At 43.0% G+C, this 9,726-nt stretch overlaps 1 protein-coding gene across 12 annotated transcripts in view; it reads left to right on the forward strand.

Annotated features, from left to right (window-relative positions):
• Nucleotides 1-9,579, forward strand: part of SEPTIN11 (septin 11) — an 85,657-nt gene extending 76,078 nt beyond the window's left edge. For 2 of the 12 annotated variants that reach the window (XM_080932195.1, XM_080932193.1), the window contains 2 exons: nt 2,988-3,055; nt 4,835-4,955. In XM_080932195.1, coding sequence (XP_080788321.1) covers nt 2,988-3,012 — 25 coding nt within the window. In that variant the 3' untranslated portion in view covers nt 3,013-3,055; nt 4,835-4,955. Of the gene's footprint in view, nt 1-859; nt 4,366-4,834 lie in introns of those variants that run through there. The other 10 variants (XM_080932191.1, XM_080932194.1, XR_013975405.1 and 7 more) reach the window with 9 other exon arrangements.
• The last annotated feature ends 147 nt before the right edge of the window (nt 9,580-9,726 follow it).

A 9,726-nucleotide genomic window follows, 5' to 3' on the forward strand; every position in this document is an offset into this window, starting at 1 on the left:
ATCCGCTTCCCTTGTTCATGGCTGTACTGCAGTGGTGGGACTGCCTGGGGACACATTTTTCGGTAGATACCGTCTGTCTCCTGAATTTACTCAGTTGCCAGGAGGCATTTGCTTCGGCATGTCTGACCCCAAATGAGACTTTAAGTGCCACCATCCTAAATTGGCATGTGATAAATATACTTTATATAGCCAGCTGCTCACCTGTTTAAAGCAGATATTCTTTGTTGTTGTTGGTTTGGTTTTGCTAAGTAATAAAGTTGCATGCCAAAAACTAGCTGTGCAGATCCCTGGCTTGGTGCTGCTTTGGTGCTGAGAGGGAGAAGGCTCCTGGAATGTTGTGGCTCTAACCGTGTTCTTTTTCAGCCTTCCCAGTTAGACCAGTAGCATGCTGTCCATCCACTATATTCTAGTTGGGAAGCTACTGCAGCTCTTTTCTCCAGGTCATCCATTCCAAGATGTTTATTCTCTGACTATTCCTCCCACAGCCCGGAAGTGGAACATGACGTTTCTGTTCAGTCCAGTGTGCTCTCCACTCCTGACAGATGATAGTTTTGTGTTATTTTTGGTGGGGGTGGGGGGAAGACAGTGGATCCTTCCACTGGGCCTTGCCTTGGTTTCAAGGTCATCCATAAATATAAATTTCACACAAAATGAAACTGAGCCATATGCTCTCTATTCAGGGTTTAAGGTTCACTTTGCTTTTTCTGTAGACTTGGGTTTTTTTCTTTTAATTTACCCTAGTTCCATAATCATTGCATGAGCATTCACTACCACTGGATGCTGGTGCTGGCGCTCCTGGTTTTCTTTTCATTGCATTGGTTATCATTTCTAACCTTTTTTTGTTTTGTTTAACTTGCAGTGCAAGCTTCGCATAAGGTCTGGCAAGCCAAGGACGCTCCCGCATTCACCTGCTTTGGCAGTAGCACCTCTGTCATCTGTGTTCTGTTTGATTTGTTGTTTCGCCTTTCCCCAAATACCTTAGCTCATTTTACTGAATGTTGTCAGGTGGTGGAAAACCATAGCACAGGGGATATCAGCAAGCACAGTTCAGCTGGACTTCTGGAAAGTCGATGATTTGCCTTGTATGCCTATTCCAAGAGGCAGCAGGAAGCATGTCTGTCACTTGTATGTCGCTTTGGACCAAGGAAAGGGGGTAAAATAACTACCTGTACTTCTGGCGTGAAAACTCACCACCTCAGCAGCTCAACTAAAACTTTGAGTAGCCATGACAACTTGCATTTTCTTAATCATGTGTCTCATGCTTGCACAACCCCTGAATTCATTTGTCTCTTCATACTTGTCACAAACCAGAGTTGGGCTCGAAAGTACGCAGAAACTCAAGTGAGCTTTTCCTCTCGTATGGTTTTTTCATTTAATCGCTTGCTTGCTTATTTGGCCCAAGCCTATGATTTGCCTAGAATGTCTTAGAGATGGAGTCTGCATCTGAGTTCCCACCCTCAAAGCTGGGCCAGAGTACATACTGGCAATAAGAAACATGATTCTGTTCACCCCCACCAGGGAGTCCCTGATGCTTTCATGGGAGCATCTTAAAGACCACCTCTTCAGGTATTGCTTAGCTAAAGAATCTTCTATTAAGGACATTAGATTCCCAGTTCCAGTGAGGGGATACTCCCATCTCTTTCCTCTAGCCCCTACACACACACACACACACACACACACACACACACACACACACACACACACACCTGCATTTGCTTTAAGCAGGCTGATGGGAGACCTGGAGGCTGATTCTAGGATATGCCTTCTTCTAATAGAAGCTTTCATGAATCACCATGAGAAAACTTATACATTGTATTACCTATAACATAAATCTGAAAGGATATCCTCAGTTGAAGGGAGCAGGGGAGTGAATGGACAGTGTAGCCACTACTCAAAGTAGAGATAGATAAGGCTGACAGCCAGTCTCCTGTCCAGTTCCTTGCTGCCGTTGAGATTCAGTTGCCTCTAAGGAGTTTTTCTTAGTTCTCTCACTGTGACCAGTTCCATCCGCTATGACTCTTGTGTCTGTCAGTTATCTCAACATGCCCCGGATGAGGATAAACCCAAGAGCCAGGACATGTCCTGCCTGCCTGCTATGTGAGAGTGGAGAAAGGCGCATGGTCTGTTTTGTCCTTTCTCTGCCACTCCTGTCACCCACTTGGCCTCCCACTTCTAACAAGATCTCGGCTCTTCCCTCTCTTTTCTCGTGAACCCAGGCCTTTGCCTCTGCATTTCCCTCTCACGTCACCAGTTACATGTGAACAGGATAATGCAGGCTGCTTTCTCTGTCACACACACTCAAAACAACATTGTCCAGCCAGCCCCAACCTGATCCCAGCCAAGTTTTTATGTGATATTTTACTTCCATCTTTCCATCACAAAAAAGCAGTGGCCTTTCATAAACTGAATTAGGCTTCATGGGGCAAAGTACTGGGGTGTAGGGCAGGCTGGAGAGCAACAGCAGCAGCAGCGGCTGCAGCCATCTTCACTGGTGGAGGGAGAAGCTCCTACAGATACTGGCTTTGCTTCCATTTTTCTAGCTAGCTGTGGAGCAGCAAGTGTACTAATGACATGCTGACGAACTGTGGCTGTGTTTGCTTTCTCACCGGGCACCACAAGAGCTTGAGCTTTGCTGTCACCTGCCTGTCCCAGCCACTGCTTGTGTTGAGCTTATTTTGTTTTTTGTGCCTTGTAATAGAAACTGCCCTTTTGCATTCGATTTCTTGCATCCCTAAAACCTTTTAAGATACAATCAGAAACAATTGATTTTTTGATGTCAAAAATTGATTGAAATTTTTTTTGCATTCTTTTTTCATACTAAAATAAATCCTATGGAGAGTCAGGGAATAAAAAGTCAAGAAAGAGATTCCTAAAGAAGCTTTAAAAAGCAAAGCATTGCTTCTGAAACCTTCCCTCCACTGCTCCTAAGTCTCCGGTAGCTGGATATTGCTGCTCTTTTCTTTCTGTATCTATACCTTTCTTCACAGTAGTCCCTGGCTCTGCACGGAATAAACGATACTCTCAAATCTAACTGGACGTGCTTTCACCTTTGCATGTAAGTACAGGAGTAAGAACTCAGATCTTCCTGTTTCAGACTAGGGAAAACAAATGGGGCAGATGAGGTATTCTTTCAGAAGGTGTCCTGGACAGTCTGAGTAGTCTTTTTTAAAAGTTAAATACATCTATACTGGCCACATTTATATTTTGTCCACAATTTATACTTCCTCTTGATGTCAGGGGATGTAGGGGAATTACTGATTGCAGCCATTGTTGGGTATAGCTTCCTGGAGGTCATGTAGAGGGCCTTTGATTGTGACAGTGGCATAAAGCTGAGGAAAGATTCCTACCATACACAGGACAAAAATCCAGGAAATGATGTCTCTGCCGCCTTTCTGCTCTGACATTCCAGATCTCAGTCTGTCAGCTTCTTCTTTATGCTAGATGTACAGTGGCCACTTATTTTTATTTTTGGACAGACAGCTTTGGCCTCTCTGCATCTTCTGCTCCTTCTGGACTGTGGTCCCCTGTAGTTGTCATCCATGTTGTGGGGTATGACCAGCAAGTACTTGGTAGCAATTCCAGACTGTTTTCCCCAGCTTGAGCTCTGCATGAATGGGTCCAAAAGGCTCCCTCTCAGCCAGGAGGTCTGTTCCACCAGGTGTTGGGTGTGGGTTTCTTGTTTTCTTCCTCCTTTACTTTCCAACTCACCAGCAACCGCTATGGCTTCCTCTAGATCTTGTGCGCCTCTAATGGATGGACTTGTCTCACTTTCCTGATACCCCTAAGTGTTCTGCAAAGTTGGTGTTCAGACATCCCTTACCCACGTTGTACTGTCTGTGTGGTCCTACCAGAACTGTCCATCTGAATCCCTTGGCCATTTTCAAGTGTCTATTGACAGGACATTTATTATGGAGTCATTAGTTGAATCATGACCTACAGGGTCTAGTTTGTATGTAGATATGCGGGAGATTTTTAAAAATAAATTGAAAATTAAGCTGTGAACAGCATTAGAACTGTCTATTTCTTGATCTTAAAATATGCTGATAATGCCTTAAACTGTAGTTGTTGTAGAATTGTCATTTTTTGCTGTTTGACGATAACCAGTGTTTTCTAAACTTGTGTAATCTTTCAGTGTTAATGCAGATTGTCATGTATGTAAGCTGCATGTTGGACACTTGTCTTTTTTAATGAACTAAAATAATTGTATTGATGTGAAGCATATTGTTCCTACAAGTTTGAAAGTGCTGGCTCAGCAACCCGCTGAGTACCTTGGTATCTGTTAACATAGTGTGGTGCCAGGTGACCTATGCATATATCACTAGTGCCAAGACTTAAAGCGGGGAAATATATTTTTACCCAACCGTTGTTCTGTGTGCCCGTTTGTGAGTTCTTTCCAGTCCCTGCCTGACATGCCTATGTACACACATGTGCTTGTTACGTCACATAAAGAAATGGGGATGGCCATTGTCTCCTGCTTTCTTACCTTGTATGGACTTCAATGTTGCTGGTTGTCCCAGCTTCTTCAAGTCACTTGCCCTGTGGCATCCATCCTATAGCTCACACATTTCTTGCCATCACACTTATTCTCCTGTCCCTACCTGCCCAGTATATCAATGACCCTCATTGCCCAGCAGAGGCATCCTCCCCTCCCTTGCCCTGGGTGTCCACACTGCTATCCCACCCACCCCTCCACACACCATGCTTGATGGCACTGCCTTACTGACAGACTACTTCCACAGCTGCTTGTAGAGAAGTGCTTTTTTTTTTTTTTTTTTTTTTTTTTTTGCTTTAAGAATCAATTTGAATCTGAACCTTTCTTTTTTCTCTTCTGTAGCTTCTTCTTTATGTAGCCATCCCGTTGCCAAGCCCTACTCTCTCTTAATGGACAGCATTAGAAGAGCGGGAGCTGTCTGCTCACTCGTGTTGGGGAAGAGTTACCTCATTTCCACCATCGCCTCCCAGTCTTTAAAGTCTGGGTCAAATATTGCACTGCTGTTTGTAACTGTCAATGTCTGTTGACAAACCACCACCCTCAGTGGCTACCGAAGTGACTTCAACTACCAAAAATAGTAACAATAATATTAACTAAAAGAGTGGAATAGAAAACTTAGGCCCGAACCCCAAGACTTGGGCTGGAATCCTCTTGCTTAGCTGCCATTTCCTTGAACCTCCTAATCTAAGACCTTATGGACCGAAGAGAGCATGTAACCTCACTTGAGGTTGTCATCACCTGTGGGGCAAACATAGCACATGGTACCCCCACGTATCTATCATATGTGCAACTCTCACCAATCCAATCAGGATTCTCTGCTACTGGCAGGTCATCAGAGCGGGGCAACCCTTGCCACCTTTTACTGGTTTTGTGGGCTGTACTGGGGTGAGGGGAAAAAAAAGGCATTGCATGCAGAGATGGCTGCAGTGCACCCCCACCCCCTGAATGTCCTACTGATATGCTGTTTTTATTTTTCAGCTGACCATCTGCCTCTTGAGAGAAAGAAGTGGGCATCCTACCTTTAAATTCAGGAACCATTTTTTGACTCTATTACCTGCATCCCTTACATAAGTTGTTTGGGGTGGGAGTTCTGCTTGTTTTTGGGGCGGGGGGTTCCGACTAGCCACTCCTGCACTTTGTATTTGTTATTCAAACTTTTGGTATCAAACATTATGCCAACCCTAAGTTCACTTCAAGGGGGGGATTCTGTTTAATATGTTCTTATCTTAGATGCAATTTAAAAATGTCCCCTTTTGTTACTAGAGTTTTGATCAATAAGTCTTAATTATGTTTTAATTATGCCAGTGTTGGGTAAATGACTTTTCTGCCTCTGGGGCTCAATTTATATTTAAAGGTATCTTAAAATACTATCTGGCCCATCCATGCCTTTGAATTTGTTGTGAAGCTCTGCTTTACCTCCTGTTCATTGGTGTTTTAATTTTTTTTTTTTTTTTTTACCTTTTTTAAACCATAAAATGAACTCTAAACATGTACATATCCCCTCCCAGGCAACTGTTTTGGTAACAGAAGGCTCAATTCCTATCTTCTCAGAGGGACTCACATGGCTTTCTCCACAGTAGCTGCAAAAGGCTTGCTAGGAATCAAAACATTTGCATCAGAAAACTTAGAATTCATCCACATCTAGAAACACTTATGCCAGTTGAGTGAGCTTGAGATTTCTAATGCTGACCAACCTGTGCAGAGTCAGGCTCAAGGATAGGACACTTAAATAATCTATCCAACTATCCAAATTCCTATCAGTAAAGAGTGGTTGAAGTTCCTTTCCAAATTCACTACTTGTCTACAGCATTGCTTGTTTGCATCTTAAAATACTTTCATCTCCATGGGAGGTAGTTCATGTCACTGGTGCGAGTTGTATTAGGTCAGAATCCTTTTTAGTGGTGCCCTCTGTGAGAAAGGTGTAGCACTTCTGTGGGCCAGTGAAGACATTCTGCTGCTCATTCAAGGGGAGAGGTAGGTCCTCTAGAGCGACTGGAGGAGGCTATGAGCAAGCAGCTTGGAGCTGATGAGTCGCCCAAATGCCCCTTCACTGTATGCAATGGCAGAGATTCAGTGCTGTAACTATTGGACGGGTATGGGTACAACTCGAAGCCAGCATATAGTGGTGCTATGTTAAACGTGAGGTCATGTTGAAACCACCAAGTATAATTCACTATTTGTAACTTATAATCACTTAATATCAATTTTATTAACAATTATCCTTTTTTTTTTCCAAAAAGCATTGTTTCAGGTTTGAGCAATGTTTAAAAATCAGGTCAGGTGGCAGACTCTGCCTAGGTAGAGTATGTAGTTTTATTCTGCCCTTGGTTCTTAGGTAAGAAGTGGCCTAGTTGTGGACATCACTGGCCAAGTACTGTGTGGCCCGTCTCCTAAGACTGACTGCCAAATTCATCTGGCATTTGGCTTCACGACTCCTTTTCTCAAATGTTGACAAAGCTGTCTCTCCACAGATCCTTGTGCTTGAATGCTTACAGTGACACCCAGGCCTTGTTTCAATGGCTATTAGCTATTGGTTTTCATTCTGGAGTGTCCTACTCTTAAAGCAAGCTGTTTCCACTAAATGAACAGCAAGTTTGTGCAGAAGAGTTAGCTTTTTTCTTCTGCTTAGCTACAGAACATGTAACAGTAGGCTGAACAGTCTAGCTTTATCAAGTCTATAAAGGTTATACTGAGTTAAGGAAAGAAAGTTGTTTTTATCCTTAACCCAAAAGCTTCTACAGCAATAAAACATTCTTGGCCACTTAACCTTTTCAATGAAAGTAACAAAGCAGGCCCAAGCAGTTTTTACCTCTGTCCTACTCCTCCACTGGTATAAACAAAAAGCCACAAAACCAAATCTATCTGGACTTGAAAATTTCCAGTCTAATTCCTTAATGACTTTGTGGTACATGTGTGTACTTCATCCCTCATGTCCTAACGACTGGTTAAGTCTAACTCAGTCCCCCAGCAGCAACATTCTGGGATAGGGCCACCTTCACACCCTTTCAGTTCTGCTTCTAGCCTTTATGGGACAACATACAACTCAATCCACAGGATGCTTGATGCACACAAGTGCTACTGGGGTTTTAGTTTGCCTGAGACTTAGTATGTGCCATTATCTGCCCCTTGCTAACTTCTTCAGCCTCACAAGCCCACACCACCTCTGCTTTAAGCACAAAGGCCAGTGAGATGGCGCAGTGAGTATCCTGGCAGACGTGAGTGCTAGTCTGAGACCCCAGTGATGGAAGGAGAAAACTGACTGCTCTAAGTTGTCCTTTAACCTCCATCCAAACGAACCTCAGTACACACACACACAATGGAGTAAAATTGTAACCACAAAGCACACAGATGATTATTCATCTGCTCAGTACCACAGTCAACCAGAAGGCTGTTGTTTCAACATGAGGCTCCAGGTTGGAGAGATGCTTTTTTTATTTTCCTAGCAACACCACCTGGTGGCTGAAGAGATGCTTTTTTTCCTTTCCTAGCAACATCACCTGATGGCCATAAAGCCAAAGCAATATTTAGTGACTGGTATAGAAGACTTCATTAACATAGTTTAAAGGTTCCAGAATTTGGGAGCTTTCAGAAGTAGCACTCTTGATAAAAAGTAAAGATTTGAGATGACTTTTAAGATTTAACATCATTCAGAAAACATTCTTCAACCTTCAAATGTGCTATGATGTGAGGATCTTTACCCTGAGGATGCTGGTGAGAACATTTGGCACAGTACCTTCCCTTTTCCCTGGAAAGCATGTTGGAGGAGCATCACCAACTTAACTACAATTTTCTTCTCCAGGCTGGGATGTTCTTGGGCAGGCAAGCAGTAAAGTGGTAGCTTATAGGTTCTCACCAGCTTTCCTTAGATCATAGCACATGGTTGTCAGGAGCAACGAAACCTGTGTCTTACCTTTCAGTGGGGGATATGGACGACTCATCCGTTCCCCTTCCTATGGTAGGAAAAGTACTCTGTTCACCAATAACCAACTTAGCCAGCTTTCAGAGGATGAAGTAAATAGCTTCTCTTAATGGCGGACCCAACCATTAAGAGGCAACAATTACCCCCAAGGAACTAAGTGAACAGCAGGGATATTCTTAATGCAGGAATCCTCTTCATTGAGGGTCAAGGTGTTTATTAGTGCTTGCTATTTCAATCTCAGGCTCAAGTTTTAAAAACTGGGTTTTGCAGATTGCTGAGGGCTCTGGATATTTACTAGATTTAGCTGAAAGGAAAGCAGCTCTCTAGTAATAATGACCACAGACCTAAAACAAGAATCCACTTGAGTGATTAATAAAAACAATACCCCAAAAACTTACTCTTAAAATTGTTATTTTTATGCATGTAGGTGCCTTGCTTGCATGTGTATATACACCCACTGAAGCCAGATGATGGCACTGGGGTCTCTGGAATTGGAATCACAGTTGGTTGTGAATCACCATGTGGGTGTTGAGATTTGAACCTGAGTCATCTAGCCTCACTACAGAGGCCTCACTATTGCCTAGACTTCCCAGGCTTTGGCCTCTTTTAGCTAGGACCACTGATGTGTGCCAGCACTGGTTCACCAGAACCTTGAAGATGGAGCAGCTAAAGTTCTGTTGTTTCCCAAGTCTGCAGCTTCTGGACTATAGATTAGATATGCAGACTCCAGACTTAAGTTTTGTACCCATCTAGGTGTGTGTAGAGGGGAGGATCCAATTCTTATCATACACATTGTGAACACATGGAACTGTGAACTCAGAGCTCCCATAATTCAAAGTCAAGAAAGAGACAACCAGGACATGTGATCTTATAATACAGATCTGTGAGACCAATCCTTTGCACACAAACCTTTTGTCTCTTCCAACTCCCATCCTAGCACACTCAATGCTTACCCCAATTGGATTTTCAAGGTCATCGAAAACAAGCAATTAAAAGTCTTCCACAACTTCCTAAATGTTAGATGTTGACCTCGGAATATTCTTGCTCTGTTAAAATCAAGTGGCTAAAAATGAAACTACCTAGCTATAAGCTTGAGTATGTATGCCCTTGAAAGCAATCCCAGTTGATTGTAAGGTCTCTAGCCCACAAGCAAGAAAATGTGAAACTTCATAGGCAACCCCTTTCATCTTTTATAGTAGTCAAGAAAGCTCATGTTTAGGTTTCTTACTGGTTTCCTTAGTTGAAAACAAAGTGCCTAAGAATCAGAAACCATACCTTCTCCTAAGCAAAACAAACCAACAAAATAAACCTCCTA

The sequence above is a fragment of the Micromys minutus genome, assembly GCF_963924665.1.
Source record: "Micromys minutus genome assembly, chromosome: 1".
Taxonomy (NCBI): domain Eukaryota; kingdom Metazoa; phylum Chordata; class Mammalia; order Rodentia; family Muridae; genus Micromys; species Micromys minutus.